This window comes from Zosterops lateralis, assembly GCF_965231275.1.
Source record: "Zosterops lateralis genome assembly, chromosome: 1".
Taxonomy (NCBI): Eukaryota; Metazoa; Chordata; class Aves; order Passeriformes; family Zosteropidae; genus Zosterops; species Zosterops lateralis.
The window spans coordinates 129,253,622-129,270,356 of NC_139762.1; the positions used below are offsets into that span (position 1 = coordinate 129,253,622).

The window sequence follows — 16,735 nt, forward strand, 5'->3', positions numbered from 1 at the left end:
GCTCCTGGGCAGCAATAGAAATGTATCCCCAAGCCATCTGGCCATTTTGTGGGAGAAGCTGGTCAGGCAGCACTAGCTTGCCTCCCTGGTTCTCCTGTGGGACCTGGAAACTGGCAAAAGTTTATAATCCTATTCTTGCTTTTCCTGGTATGTAATTTCTGTAGTTGCCATGGAGACGATATGTGATGGTACTTGAGAAATTTTTTTATTAAGGTGTTTTCAGCTATGATTGAGGGTTTTATACAATCATGGGAGAGGTTTTTATTTGCAATCTAGCAGATATTATTAAAAACATAAAATGGTCTTTGATTATGCAGCAAAATATCCCAGGAACTAAAGTGTCCCAAAGTATCACAGGCTGTTCATGGAAACAGTGTAAAAATCCATTCTGCCCCTTCTCCATTCTCCCATTTATTTCTAGTTTTAAGATTTCATACCCGATAATAAGAAATTGAAATGTAGAAGTTGAGAGGTTTGGTTTTGACTCTTCAAAAAGGAAAAAAAACCTGCTTTCATAGTGGTCTCTTAAAACTACCTGAAAGTAGGTTGTAGTGAGGTGGGTGATTCTGTTTCCCTAGTAACAAGTGATAGAAGAAGAAATGGCCTCAGGTTGTGTCAGAGAAGGTTTAAATAGTACAGTAGGAAAAATTTCTTCCCAGAAAATATTCTCAAACATTGGAGAGAATGCCCAGGAAGGAGGTTGAGTCACCATCCCTGAAGGTGTTCAAAAGATATGTAGATGTGGTGCTTAGGGTTTATGTGGTGGACTTGGCAGTACTGAATTAATGATTGGACTGAATTATCTTAGGGGTCTTTTTCAACTTAAATAACTCAGTGATTCTAGGTTTGTTAACAGTACAGTGGGTGGATATGTTTGTATATAACCTTAGTAAGCACATTAAAAGTTACTTTAGTTGCTTTATTTCACAGTTCATATTCTCCAGCTTGGTTTGTTACCTGCTATGTATATTAATTAAAATAATCAGAGTGATAAATATAAATAGGATCTCATGAAAGTGATTAAAACACAGAGATAAATAAAAGAGTTCCATGCCTGTAGTTACTCTATCCTCTCAAGCTCCCCCACCTTTTCCTAACTTACCAGGCTCTCATTCCAGCCTTTGCAATTTGTCACTTTTCTGGAAAAAGATATATTTTAAATTTGTGAAGTAATGTAGTTACCAAGTCTCTTCTCTCTATTCCTAACAATGATGATGCCAAATGTTTTAATTCTCTCCTTCTCATATATTGAACAAGCTCCTTTTTCTTTTATGTCACAATGAACAAATCAAATGTATTTTCATTTCATGTTCCTACACTGGTAATTGCCCTTTTATTCCAGCTGTCCTTCAGTACTTCATATGGACCTTAACTCATATCTGAGCATATGAATTGCACTATGAAAACCATTGGAACAAGGACCTTGTTTTATTTATACATCTGTAAAGTAGTGAGTACAGCCAGAGCTCTGTGAATAATAGCTAAATGATAAGCCTCTCCCAATTCCACATGGTAGCTCTTTGAAAAATATGGTTTTTGTTAAGGACTCTGAATTCCTCTTGCTTCAGAGTTAACTCATAATTGTAAGTTTAGAACATGTTCCACCCCTTTTTTTTCTTTTTTTTTTAATAAGATCCATTGAGGTCTGACAAAATCCCAGTTATTGGAAATGGTGCACAGCTTTTGAAACAGTACATGCCATTAAATTTGTTGGGAACACCTTTAGATTACAAATACATAGAGAAATCAAGAAAAAATAGGAGCAACAGTTTAACTAGCCTTGATGTGTGAGCTGACAACAGACATTTAAATTGTTTGGGGTTTTTTCTGCTCATCAGTTCAATTTATAGGCACAGCAAGTTTCCATAAATAATGGTGTATACCTTTTTAGTCAATGCAAATTAAGTTCCTTTTTCTAAGTTTTCATTTCACAGACCTGGCAACTGCACTTTAATGTGCTTTAGGAAAATGCACATGTAATATGGATAAATTGCATTTCACCATATAGCTGAGTCTCCAATGCAGATTTTAGTCTGCAAGTGATAAACTTACTAGAATTATTGCCAAGGATACAGATTTTAGCCTGGCTTTCATTTGCCATAAAACCCTAATTTTACTTTGACAATAAATAGAGACTTTGCATGTAAAATGTAATTTTAAGATACTGTCAGAATGATGTGAAAAGGTGCTCTGGTAAACAAGCATCAGTCCTGCCTGAGTGCTGGGAGCAGGACCGTACCCAGCCATGTGCCACACTGCTGCTCACTTATTTTGAATAGCAGTGTGCTGCCACTCCATGTGACATTTCTCCTGACTGATGGCTCAAACCTCCCTCCCCCATGCCCCAGCTTCTGCAGGACCCTCATGTGGCTGGGATGGGGATGCCAGGTGAGTGCTCAGGGTGCCTTGCTTGAGGTAAATTTGTCATTTCTTGAACTCATTTACCCTGGCACTCCTTGTACAGATCAGTGTCACCCCTGGCAAACTGCACAGGGTCACCAGTTTAAAACCCTTGCTGTGGATTGTGAATTTTGAGCCGCCTTTAGTGTTAAACACTGGCAGGTGGCTGATAAAGAACATAACAGTAATTGGGTATGTTTTGGATGTTTTTGGGTACGTTTTGTTATTTCAGGCACTAAAGCGAGGCAGTGAGGGGGTGGCAGGCCAGAGGAAAGCGTTCCTCAAGCCTGTTTTGCTACCAAGTAAAATGTTGGCAGATCCACAATCTCAGTCCATGGTCAGTGTGCTCAGGGGTTGTCTAGGAAGGACTTCAAAGTGGGTAGGTGACTTTCATGGCTTGTTCCAAAACATATCAAAGTGAACTAAATTAAATTTCTTTGTTGTTTTTTATTTTCTGGAAAACTTAATGGCAAGTTGTTTCTGTGACAAGCCTCATGCATTTGGAAGCACTGGAAGAATGTGTCAACAGTTTGAAATCTGGGGTCTGACAAAGGGGCCTGTATGCTCAGACAGATGTTTCAGTGATGAAGAAACTTGCATTTTATGCCAACAGTTTTGAATATTTAAAGCTCTTTCCTGTAGAAGTCCTTAATTGACTGAAGTAGTACCATGGCTCTGAAGTTGTGTCTGCAACTGAATTCCCCAACTGAGGTTTGTCTTGAGACATGTGTGTGGGAAGCTCTGCAGTGCTGTGGATGATATCACAACTGGATATCACAACTGGAAACTCAGAGAATATCATGTTTATTACTTACTAAACTAGCTGTTCCACCAGTCCTTTAGCCTCTGAAGGATATTAAATGGCAGACACTGCACAAATAATGAAGCCTTTCACATGATAAGATGGGAACAGAAGGGCTCTGGTGGCCTTCAGGGCAGTATAGCAACCATTTTGTGATTTGTGTTCAGTTGCAGGTCATCTTTCATTCATGTATGGTTTTCCTAGCCTGAGATATGCTATCCTATTTTTTCTCTGACCACTGCTGTATGTGATAACCCTGGTTCATTAGAAATTGCCTGCTGATTTAAGATCCACTCTGCTTTGAGATGTTTGCAATGTAATTTTCCTCTTTACTGCATTTCCCCCCATTTTTAAATTTAATATAAGCATGTGTGAGTATGAACCCACGAGACAGTTTTGCCATGCTGTAGCTACGTGGTGTTACTGTACTTTCATCTCATTTCCCTGAATGGATCCATGTGATATTTGACCTCCTTAGGGCATTGTTCTCTGCTCTTAATCTTTAGCGGTCTGTCCAGGCCTGGGTTTGGAAGCAGGGTGCTATCACCATGCTAAGTAGAGCTCATTAACACCTGTCAGCCTGGAGCAGGCAGTGCAGTATATATGCCAACAGCAACGCTCAGGTGAAACATGTGGCCTTTGCAATAGAATGACCTGAGCCATGAGGATAAGGTTTGAGCCCAGCCTGCCACTACACATTTGCCTTGATTGTACACATGAACTGTTTTTTCTTATGTGCAGACCGGGAGGGTCCTTAAGTTAGGCACAGAGGAGTGTCACAGTATAGTGATTTTAAGCTAAAAGATTTAGATTAGATTTAGACTAGATACAAGGAAGAAGCTTTTCACAATAGGCGTGGTGAGGCACTGGAGCAGTTTGCACAGAGAAATTGTGGATGCCCCATTCCTGGAAATGTTCAAGGTAGGATGGGGCTTTGACCAACATGGTGTAGTACAAGGTGTCCTTGCCCATGGCAGAAAGGTTGGAATTAAATGACATTTAAGCTCACTTCCAACCCAAACCATTCTGTGATTCTCCAAGGAGAGAATTGACCTTTGTAAGATTATTTCTGTTCAGACACCGGCTGGTCATCATGATAGAAATCTTATGTGTACCACAGTGATATCTGAGCAACCACTGCAGTGCAAAAGCAGTTGCTGTTCTGGGGAGGACACCCATGATGCAGGGCATTGGAAAACCCACTGCTGGAGATTTGATTCACAGCCTCTAGAGGCACATAACTCAGGTCATCATCAGTACCCACACATGGATCTGATTTAGCACATTATTTTAGATGACCAATAGAACACATGACCTCATCCTCTGTTCACCAGCTGCATTCAAGAGCTGGATGTAGACCCTCTTGTGGTCTGGCTTAAGATCAGTGGTGTTTCCTCCCTGGTGTGCTGGTTGCCTACTGAGCCCTGTACAAGGTTTGTGACCCCCAATTGAAAACTGGGAGGATAGAGCTGCAAGGGGTTGCATCCAGAGGTGCAGCCATAATGACAAGATCAGCCTCTGGAACAAAAAGAGCCACAGGGTGACTGAGTTCTCTGCTGGGAGTAGTGGGGATTTGTTACAATTACTAATGTAATTGCAATAAAATTATGGGGCAAATGAGGGGACAGTTTCTGTTTTCTATTCCCTTCTGTCTCCTTTTTCTTAAACACTTCATGGTGAGGCTGACAAGACCACTTCTCCACCTCCTCACAAGGGAGCATGTTGTCATTTAAAAAGTCCAAGTCTTTGGTAGCAAGAAAACAGTTTTGATTTAGTTGGTGTTTTTTGAAGCTGCTGTGTGTGCGGGATGAAGTGGTCAAACTTTGAGCAAGATGAGTGCTCAGGATTTGATGCTACAGCATTAAGGCCTGGGTGGTGTCCATGTGAGAGCATTTCCCCAGAGTGGAAGGAGGCTGCTGTGTCTCTGTAACAGGGAGTGCTGATCTCAGCAGTGACGTCTGTGCTGCACTCTGCTGTCACATCACACACTTCCCACTGGCTCCAGCAAGGTGTGTTCCTAGAGCATGAAAAACACAGTTATGTGTGAGAGCCCAAGGCATGCTGCTGGAACACCCACTGGAGGATCTCGGGGAGAGGATGTAAGAGGGGAAGGACCTGCAGTGGCTATGCACCAGAGGCTATGGGCTAAAATCTTGAGTAATGCTTCTCACTGAATGCTTCTTGTACACAAGCTGTGGCACTGATGCTGTAATAGTTAGCAGAGGGAGCCCTCTCACTTCCTGCATTCTTGTCTCTGAATCCCTTTGGACCCATCAGTCATGTCTTGGTGACACCTGGCTGGCAGCCAAGCACTTCTCTCAGAGCTGTTCTGCTGTCTGCTTCTCCTGTCAACTCCAAGCCACTACAAGAAACACAGGGGCTGGAAACAGTTGGATTCTGCTGTTTGGCTTAAATATTTGACTTGTAATAAGGCTGTTGTTTCTTCACACTTTTGGGGATGCCTTTTCTTAGTCTGGGAACTATCTAGCCATAACAACAATCCCCTCTCCAAGTGTTTTTGGGTCAACATGTTGCTCTTTATAAGTGTTGAGGGGTAACAGTCTCTGTGGCCTGTAGGCATTGCCTGTTCAGAGTTGCCCTTCTTATCCAAGGGACCTTCTTGGATAAGTATCATGAAACCTGAGGCTGTAAGCACGGAGTTGGATGCTGCTTTACAGCCTAGAAAGAGTTGTTATGCTGGGTTATATTACCATGACCTTATTTATAAAAACTGATGGTATGTTTGTCTTCTCTACAAGCTAATGGGGCTCCTCAAAGCACTATAGAAGTGACTTTGAATCGGTTTTTAATAAACTTAGGATGGCTTCAATGTGTTAGAACATTTTGAAAGTGGACAGGGAGTTCTATCAAGTACCTGTTGTTTGACCTTTCTGAAATGGCATCTTTAAATTACTTCTTTCTGAAGTAATGAATCCTGCTTGAATGTTTTTCATTTCTCGGCTTCATAGAAAGCTTGCAAATCTTATTGAAAATTAGACAGTCTGATAGGAAATTATTTAATTAAATAACACAATACATTAAAGAAACTGTCAGGAGACCTATATTCCTGGCTGCCCTGTCAAATAGTGGATATGTTAACACATAAGATAATTGTGTTCCAATAGGAATGGTTTGATTGCTGATGATTTTCCTTCTGAATAATGTAAAAACCAGGTCCTTTTGTGGTTTTCAACTGAAACCTGCTTAGTTTTGTCTTTCATGAGATTTAAGAAGGTGTTCCACTGAAGAACAGCAAAACCAGTGTCATGCTCTTTACATTCCCACTTGTTTACTACTTAAGCCCTAGTTGACTATACAGAGGTATTTCTTACCCCTTTACTCACTGCAGCATGAACTTAGTGATTGAAAAGTACAACAATTTGGTTTTCATTGGGTTATAATGTGCTATCAGAAAACCACCATTAAATTGTTCTTAAACTAAAAAGTATTTTTATATTTCTTTGTTTTGTGATTTGCAGGCTCAGCTCTTGGGAGTTTTACTTGCTGCTGCTTCAAATTTTCTCATCAGTGTCTCTTTGAATATACAGGTATGATACGATTTCTCTTTATTCAGAGTTGTTTAAATTTAGCAAGTACTTACATTGAAGTTTGGTTTTGATTAAATTCAAAATGCAAATGTTGTTGCATCTCATAAACCTTCTCTCTCTCATTAACTGTAATCTAGCAGTGTGCCCTGCTGTAGTTGGTAGGAACTAAGAGTTGTCGGGAGCTCAACCTGTTCTGTGCTGTGATTGTCATACAGGAAATAGATCAGCTAGGTGGGTTACCCTGTTACAGAAGGAAATCTGGTTTGACAAGCGGAACTTTCTCCTCATGAAGCTGTGCTGGCTGTGACTAATGACTGCGTTGTCCTCCAGGTGCTTTTCAGTACTTCCCAGAATAATCTTTTATATGATTTTACCAGCACTGAAGTGAGACTGACAGGTCTGTATTTTCTAGGGTTCCCCTTCTTGCCCTTCCTGAAAATTAGGACAATGTTCACCAGCTGAGACAATGTTCACCAGCTTCCAGTCAGCTGAGACCTCTCCAGATTCTCAAGACTGCCCAAAAGCAAATGAGAGAGGCCTTGCAATTACATCATCTAGTACTTTGAGGATTCTTGGATGAATCCCATCAGGCCCTATAGATTTGCAGGGATCCAGCTGGAGTAGTAGATCCCACACAAGTTGAGGGTCAGGTGAGATTTGATCATTCTCACAGCCATGGTCCTCCAGCTCAGAGGACTGAGATCCCCTTGATCCATCATCTGTGTTGAGGACAGAGGAAAAGAATGCATTAAACACCTCTGCCTTGTCCATGTCCCTGTTTGTGAGGTGCCCATCCTCATCCTGTAACAGGCTGATGTTACTTCTATGCTGCCTTTTGCCATTAATGTATTTGAAAAAACTTTTTATTGTCTCCCCCATTTCTGTCCACCTTCAACTCCAGTTGAGCTTTGGCCACATTAATATTTTCCCTGCAGTGTCAAGCTGCATCTCTGTATTCTTCCAAAGTCACCTGAGCTTGCTTCCATGGGCACACACCTTCCTTTCTTGCCTTAGACCCAAACGAAGATCCCTGTTCACCAAGTCAGCCTTCTGCTTGACTTCTGACACTGGGGAATTGCTGCTCCTGTGTCCTTAGGAGGTGATGTTTAAAAAGTGACCAGCACAATGAACCCCAGCACTACAGAAATATTTCCCAGGGTACTTTTCTTACTAGTTCCCTGAGTAGCCTGAAGTCTGCTCTCCTCATGTACAGAGTTGAGGTTTTCCTGCACTTTTCCTCCTGTCAATGAAGATTTTAAACTCAAACATTTTGTGGTCTCTGTGGCCAAGATGGCGCCAGTCACCACGTCATTCACAAGAGTTGACAAGCAGCAGATCAAGGAGGGCATCTTTCTGTTCCATAAATGCATAAAGACATAAAGGTTTTTACAATATTGGACCCCAAAACAACTTTGGCCAATTTAGTTTTTCTTCTGCAATTAAGATAAAATAATCTGAGTAAACAGAATTTAAATCATGAAAGTAATGGGAGGTGTTCCCCTTAAAACTGTGGTAAAGCATTGTAGGATGTCAATTATAAAATCCTTTCTGTTTTAATAATTAGAGTACATACTCAATGGAAAGTTAAATTTTTCATTATAATCTGTATCTTGCATACGTCATTGTATTTTTAGGTGTTCTAACAAAAGCTTTTAAAGCACAGAAGACATTTTTTTGTAAATTGTCCAGAATAAGTATTTGTGCTAGCTAGTATTTTAGAAGTTGTACAGGTCTCATATAAAGTTATTTCTTGCTTTTTCTGTAAATGATGAAATAGAAAGTTGTGAAATATGAAAGCTTCTGTTCATAGTAAGCCAGTTTATTAAAGCTAGAATGTTCTTCAGTGAATCCCTTCTATTTAAACATCACTACCTGGAGAAACCCAGAAAGAAACATGTTTAGCCAGAGGTTGTAGGCAAGTTGAGATGACTGCTGCCTCTCCAACATGAGTTCCAAGCTGCGGGTGGTGACAGGGCTAGGTAAACCTCTGAAGCTGGAGTGGAAAGGTAAAGGTGAAGTGAAGAAAAGTGAAGATGAAGTGGAAATTCAGTCTAGCTATAATAATGAGGTTGTTCAGGTTTCATTTTTTGTCTGCTGCGGGTACTGGGTGCCAAAGAGATGCTTTGCAAGGCATCTGCTGAGGCATACAAGCAGACTTCTATTGACTTGCAATAGTAACAGCCCTTACTGGATTTGAACTATCAGCTTTTTAAATGCTGATTAGGGAAACCCAATGGCTCTCATTGCCATTTGACAGAAAATTTAAACTGATTCTTTTTTTAATCCTTTAAATTAGGTTTTTCTCCATTTAGTAACACTATCTTCTAAATATGAATAATGGCTTTCCCTAGATCTCAATATTTATTTAGTAACAGTATCTTCTAAATATGAATAATGACTTTCCCTAGTCTCAATATTTATTTTCACACTCCTATTAACTGAACAGACCGTATTTTTTGTTTTACTGTCTCTTTCTGACCATGTAGTCCATTATCCTTCTTCTCTTCCCTCTAGCAGGTTGTCTACTAAAGAACAGCTCATCATTTGCAATGTATTTTGGCTGAGTTATAAACAGCCTCCACCTAAATGCCATTTGTACACATTACTGTGCAAAGACAGACATCTGGAGAAAGAAGACTGTAGGGGAGTTACTGAGCTCACCTTCCTGTGTTCGCTGCACATATTTTCAATCTCACTGTGCCCTCAAAAGTTAATCCTACAAGAATCTGGGGTGAAAATACATCTCAGGATTCATTTAAGAATTTGTCCTATTTAATTTTTGGCAGAAACTTGGATTCTTGAATAATAATTTGAATATTATTTAATATTCATTTAATTTGTATCCTTATTGGGCTTTTTTTGTTGTTTTGTTTATAAAAATGGAAGATCCTGGATGTTACTCTGGAGAACATCCAGGTCTGTGGCTCAAGTTTGATTTCCTTTTGCTCTTTTTCTCCTTGGAGCACTAAACTTCTTCCTAGAATTTCATCCCCTGAACACGTTCCACAGCACGAAGTTGCAACATGTGCTGCATCTTCTCAACAAGAGCACTGACTATTACAGACATTGCTGTTTGTCCCATGCTCTGTCAAATAGCCTACAGAGAAGGATGGGAGTATGAGGAAAATCCTTTACAACCTCCCCAGGCTCTGCAGGGAGATTTCTAAACTCAAATACCGAGTGATAGAAAAAAAAAATTTCTTTTATTACCATTTGTACTGTAATAACTGTATCATTTGATTTCCACCTTTTTTGACCCATATGCAGAAAGGCTGGAGAGTAATTTGAGAAGGGAAATTATAATCTGCAGAATTAATTTAGTAAACATTGCATCATTCCCAGTAATGACGCTTTCTTGACGGAGACTGCCTGGACTCTGTTTCAGAAAATCACTGTGATCAAAGATAAATTGTCTTGCTATATACATGTTCTTGCTGTACAGCCAGAGGAAAAACAATTACAACTTGTGCCAATGATACCTTCTTCATGTAACAGGAAGTGTTGATGAAGTATTACTTGAGTATATGTTATACCTGTGCCAACTGTTTTTTCTTTAGAAAATAATGCTTTACTTATGGTCTCCTTCTAAGGTCAAACAGGAGATTGTAGCCAAATCATAAATTCTATTTAATTAATTTAGAGTTCTCCCTACAGAAGACGTGATTAAGTGCTGTCTTTTTCATTTTCAAAGTATATTTCTGGTGAGGATAGGTTTCACAGACAGGAACGCCCTGTTGTCTGTTCCCCTGTCCCAGTTTGTTGCCACGGTTCTGATTCTGCCCTGTCTCCTGCCTTTGGGTGTTTCCAGATTCAGAGCACAACTGCTGAGCGTTGCTTTGAGACAAGAACAGATGTATGCAGTGATAGCTAAGGAAGCACTAAGCACTAAGTATTCACTTAGCATTATTCAGGTTTATTCAAAGGCCTGATGTTTCAGTCCTTTCCACCACGGCTAAGAAAGCACATCTGAAGCAGCACTGAGTTAATACAAAGCTCTGCAACAACAAGCTCAAAGTCTTATTTAAAAAAGAAACCTCTAAACACCTGGAACTTGAAGCTGATAGCCCCCCTAATTATTCCACTTTTGTCAGACATAAGAACACAATGAAAATCTTTCTATTCATGCCTGTTCCTCATAATTAATTTTCTAGAAATGCGCTCATCTCCGACTGGTTTGCCAAGCAGAGCAGAAGCCCTACTACAGAAGCAAGCTGTGGTGGTGTGGGATCATCCTCCTGGGGCTTGGAGAGGTGGGAAATTTCACAGCCTATGGATTCGCCCCCATTACGCTTGTTGCTCCACTGGGATGTGTTTCTGTCATAGGTGAGATGATTTGCCATTTCTTGCTCTGGTATATGCTTTAATCAAATGCTTGCTTCTGGCTAGAGGAATAATACCACAGAACTGCAGGAACCCAAGAAGAAAATGTTAATGTTGTGGTTTGAAAATAAATTATTCATGTAATTACATGAGCTGACTATTATGAATAAAAAATGGGCGGAGAAAATATTAATCTCCTTAAAACGCCTTTATTGATCAGCTCTTTCAATATTTGGTCGAGGGGTTTTTTGGCTGCCCGTGCGCCGTGAAGGAGGAGGGTCTTTTTCAGCTCTGCTGCAGGCAATTCAACAGAGTTGGAGAACTCGCCCTCACTGGGAGCAACCCCAGAGTTCTGAGTTTTCTTTGTTTTCTCCTGTGGTCTCATCTCTGGTTTGGTCTTTTTAACTTACAGCTAGTAAGCAAAACCGGAGAAATTAGCTCTTTTGATATTTCAGGGTCTACACGGCTTAGAATTGGTTTCTGTGCGTTTCAATTTTACTTGGTTTTTATTTTATGAGGGATTTTTGGTGTTAAACGTTATCCCGAGATGCACCTGGAGTCCTTTATTTGCATGCGGGATCAGCCGGGGCGGGCGGTTGGAGGCTCTAATGACCGCGTGGTAGTTTTGCCGCAGTTATGGCGTCTCGGGGGGGTCTCACGCTGCCTCACAGCGGTGGCAATATTTGCGGGGGTTCGGGCCAGTTCTTGCGAGGTGGGAGTGGATTTCTTTCTTTTGGAACGGGGCGGCGGTCCGGCTTGGGGCGGGCGGCTCGGCGGCTCCGCGGCTCTGGGTTCCCCGCGCCGGTTCTCGGGCCACAGATGGGGCTGGGAGGGGCGGCCGGCTCCTCTTTCTTTCGCTCCGGCGGCGGCTGGCTGCGGGGGTCAGGGCCGGACAGCCTCGCTCACTGGGGTTTCCGCTGTGGGCAGGGAGAAGCGCCGGCTCTGTTCGCTTTCGCCTCAGGCTGCCGCCGCCACGCCGTAGCACAGCGCCGGCGGGGACGAGCCCTGCTGCAGCGACTCGCCCCGGGAGCAGGGGGGGGGAGACCGGGGGCGAGGCCCGCGCCTCGCCTCTCTTTGAAGCCCTCCTCTCTCGGTCCTTTTCGCTCCGTCGTTGGGGGTGGGGGGGGACGCGGTGCCGGGCTTCTTTGAATGGAGCTCTTTTTGTTTTTAAGGTGGTCTGGGAGGAGGTGCCACGGAGGTGGCTTTTCACTGTTACATTACAGGATAAACATTTTAAATTTCATTTTTATCACTGACAGTTTAACAAAAACAGTCTGCTTAAACCAAAGACTCTTTTAATATATTTCTTTTTCCATAGTTTTGTCTTTTGCGTCACTCTGTGCCCTGCTAGCTCCTGCCCAGTGCTGTGACAGTGTTGCCAGCTCTGCAAGCCCCCAAAGAGGGGAACTGGCATCCTGCTGTGTGCACGAACCTGTGCTCTGATCCTGAGTACCTACAACGCATTTTCTGGGTTACCATCACACTAAGTGGTTTCTGCTGCCTGTTCCCTGCCCATCACCATGATTCATGTTCATGTGGACAAACTTGCTTGACACTCCTCAGCGTGTGACAAAAAGGGCCTAGGAATTTCCAGAAATGTTTAGTACATTTATGAACATTACTAAACATGTTCATTTATTCCTTTATGTACAGATTATTTGGACTCTAGCTGAAGTGATATGATCTCACTCTTTACTTCATGTGGGTTTTTTTCATTATTTAGGCGCTCAGGTATGAGATGTCTATTTCTTTGACAAACATACATTTAAAAATATGTCTTCATGTTGTGCTAATGTAAAGCAGGGTAGACAGGGCAATATTGTATGGAAGCTGAAAAAACAGGAATTCAGGGTGCAGCTGCATCTCTTAACATGATCACATCCACAGCTGAAACATCCAGGACTGAGAGATATCATCTGTTCTGAATATGCTGGAGCTCATTTACTTGCTAGTGGCAAGTTGGTAACATTTAATGATCTCCAGCTACCAGTTGCATGCTTGGACATTGCAGTGACATTGCAGTGAGTGATTCTCCATGGGAAGGTAGAAAAGAAGAAATATCTTCCCAGTGGACTGCCTAGCTGTAGTGGTAGGAAGCAGCTAACAGTATGTGGGTGCAATTTAGCAGAGAGAGGGGGAAGAAAACTGCAGGCAATTTACTGTAACCTTTAATGTTAAACTATTGCAGAATTTCACATATAAGGCCATGTTAGTTCATCGTAGTAGGAAAGAGTTATCAAAGAAAGGAATGACATATTACCTGAGATGAAAATGGGAATTAATATGACATATCCCAGTGTGATTTTGGTGGCAGTAGTTATATCTGTAAGAACTGTAGGCATTGTCAGACATCTCTGAACATCAGAAAATATTGGCCAATCTCATTTGTTGTCTGAATTGGATAAAATGCAAATATAGATAATTAGAAAAAGCAAAAATCAGAGAGTAGGAAGAAAAATCCCAATATTTATTAAACCGAAAAAGATGAGATCGCATTTAGGGTTGATTTTTATCCGAGGAGATTCCTTCTTTGCTTTTGCAAAATGAAAGAAATGTTGCATCTGATGATTCCTTCATTCTCCACTTCCCATACTTACAACGAATATCAAGAAACCATTTTCCTAACTGTTATGTCTTACCAAAATTCTCATCCACTTTCATCTTTTTTTAACTGGCCCAGAATGCTTGTTCTGGAAGATCCCAGAAAGCACTTTAATATCTTATATTCCATTCCCATAAATCAGCTGACAGTATCCATTTCATAGCCCAAACAACAGAAATATCTGAAATTTTATTTAGTCTAGCAAACATTCCCTTAAGAAAGAGCAAGTGAAAATCGTGTACACAGCCAATTACAGCAATAACTTCACAGTAACACTTCCTACTACAAGAGACTTTCCTGTCTTCAGGAATTAAAGTCAGAGAGAGAACATTTTTAATTTTAAAAGGGTTCATCATTTAGGGCAATGACAAATTGTCCAAGTCACATGTGCATCATCTGCTAACAACTGGGCAAAGAATAGTTTAAGCAGCCGGTCTTCCAATTTAAAAGAACAAGAAATATTTTTCTCATTAAGTTCTGACCTCTTTTAAGTGGTGGAGGGTGGCCTTTGCAGAGTCTAGCTGAGAGGTTTTTTTGAGGTATTGTTGAATGCATGTCTTTCATAAATTAATTTTTTTAATGAACAAATTAAGTACTTGATAACAAACTGCAAATGCATACCTGAACTCTAAGTCCAGCCTTCTGAGAAGCATTTTGTTGCCAAAGTCAGTGTCAACATGTCCTGTATGGTAGGGGCTGACTGCCACTGACATTGGAAATGCACTACATATGGTGTACAGAGGAGAATTGTGCTTTGCAGTCCAGTCATCCAGGGAATTCTCTGCAGGTCTCTGTGACTCTGGGTTTGCAGGGAAAGTTTCCTTTGCTTGGAAACCAGAGTTTGGAGGAGGATAAGGCAGACTGGAGTCGCTGCCTAGAATGGATTTGGGCTGTACCCGTCATATATCTCCAGACTTCTGAGACGGGAAGCATCTTAAAATAGATGGAGCCAACATCTATTATGCTCTGCCACCACATTTAACTACATCCAACTGAATTTTGCACTTAACCCGGTATCAATTAAATAATAAAATGTTTGTGCCTCTTTCTATGGAGCTGGATTGTTCCAGTGGCTTGTTTTAAAAAGAATACAGCACCAAAGATCATGAATTGGCATGGCACCAAGAGATTTAATTTATTTTTTTTTTAGAATTAAGCTAGAAAAAAATGTATTTTTCTTCTTACACAGTGGAAGTATTTCAGTGTGTGGTTGCAATGATGCAAGCTCTACATCTGTTCAGGGTTTTAAATAGTTTGAGAAGACAGCAGTTGTTTTCTTCAAGGAGAGAAATTAGTAAATTTTTAATTTAAAAGTGGAGGAGTAATACATGTTTGATGTGATCATTAAGAAACTTTCTATACTTAAAAAGAAAAACTCATGTTTTACACGTAGCATGGGTAATTTTAGGTTGCAGTGGTTTTTACCTCATCATCTTGCTTTTGCCTGCAGAAAAGACTTGGGGATGGAAAATGTGAGGTGAAGTCAGTGGCATTGGAGATAATTTCTTCTGCAATGTTCATCATTCTATGGGGAGTTGTTTTACACTTGCCTCACTTAGCCTGACATTGTTAAGATCCTCTGCATTTTTACATGCTCCTTGTAAACAGCAGTGGGGGGCTTTAGGCTTTGAAAAGTTATATTCCTAATGTATTTCAGGAAGATTCTCAGATACTCTTGTAGAAATAGATTTCTCCCACTCACTGTAATGTAACATCCTTGTGGCCCTAGAACTTGGAATTGTGAGGACTCTGTTACTAATGATACCTGGGAAACATTTGCCAACCTATTCTTTAAAATACTTGATTTGTACTTGTCTAGAAGATGCAACAAAAGAATTTTCAGGGTTTTTCCTTCTCTGCAGTGTGTATGTCCTATAATCCAGCTTCCAGAATTAAGCTCATCTTAATGGTCTCTCTTTGAGCAATTTCTTAGATGGGGAAAAAAGTTTCATGTTTTGTTCACTGCTTTTCCAGTACTAATCTTTGATCATGTTAGAAATGTTACAGGTTCAGTGTGTAGGACAGCTGTCAAGAGGTATCTGTAATGTCTTTCTTTGTATTCAGTGGAGCATTACTGTCCATCATATAAACTCTGAACAGGTTTTAGAAGCCAATTAAATGTAATGAATTTGTTCCCAGGTGTCATTTGAGCTACAGCAATTAAATGTGTTATGTAACTCATCATCTCTCCAGTGTTTTGTGACTCTGTGGCAGGCTACAATAGTTTGTGTCTGGGGATGGTGTTGTGGTTTGAAAACAAAACGAGTGAGAGGCTCCAAGTCAGAGATATAATTTAATGGGAAGAAAGGTAAAAAGGTAAAAATAAAATAAAATAAGTGCAATAACACAAAGAATCACTGACAGGGTCAGAATACAACCTGAGCAGGATGGTGGAAGCAGTCCAGGTGAAGTGCTCTTCCTGAAGCAGTGATCCTGTAGAAAGGTCTGGGAGCTCTGCTCCTCTGGGAATCCAGTGGATAAGTGCCCTTGCACTGTCCCACATACCAGCTCATATCCAGGTGAGAATGCTTGGCTCCTCCCCCTGGGCAGAGCATCTCACAATAGCATGAGAAGTGTGAAATGGGTCCTTGATGGCCCATTAACAGAGATAACCCCTGGAGGGAGTTAACTGTGACTCATGGGTCATTAGCAGAAGATACCCCAAAAGTCATTAGCAGAAAACACCCCAAAGGCGTTAATGGGCCATTAGCAGGAAACACTCCAAAGGCCATTAGCAGAAAAGGCAGGGGGCTTGGGAAAACACTAGCCCACCTGGTTTCAACAGTTCATGAAGATGGTGATAGAATAAATACTTTGTGTACAGCCTACACTGCAACCCAGGACAGATGGATTGAAGCATCTTCAGGATTTTCACTACTAGAAGGGTCCTGAATCACTTCAGCTTGGAAGATAGGCTGAGGGTCTGTTCAAACAAAGCATACTTTGAGGTCACACCTTGGAATGTGACTGGCAGCAACTGCATCCTCGTAACTTGAGCACTGCTCAACTGATTAAGGGCAAAATCAAGTGGATAAACTTAAACTGCTTGATTTGATGGAAGCA

The 16,735-nt window shown here is 41.1% G+C and overlaps 1 protein-coding gene across 3 annotated transcripts in view; it reads left to right on the forward strand.

Moving 5' to 3' along the window:
• The window catches only part of NIPAL2 (NIPA like domain containing 2), a 53,331-nt gene that overhangs the window by 10,991 nt on the left and 25,605 nt on the right, over window positions 1-16,735 (forward strand). For all 3 annotated transcript variants that reach the window (XM_083863717.1, XM_083863719.1, XM_083863718.1), the window contains exons 2-3: window positions 6,682-6,750; window positions 10,902-11,073. In XM_083863717.1, coding sequence (XP_083719843.1) covers window positions 6,682-6,750; window positions 10,902-11,073 — 241 coding nt within the window. The remainder of the gene's footprint in view (window positions 1-6,681; window positions 6,751-10,901; window positions 11,074-16,735) is intronic.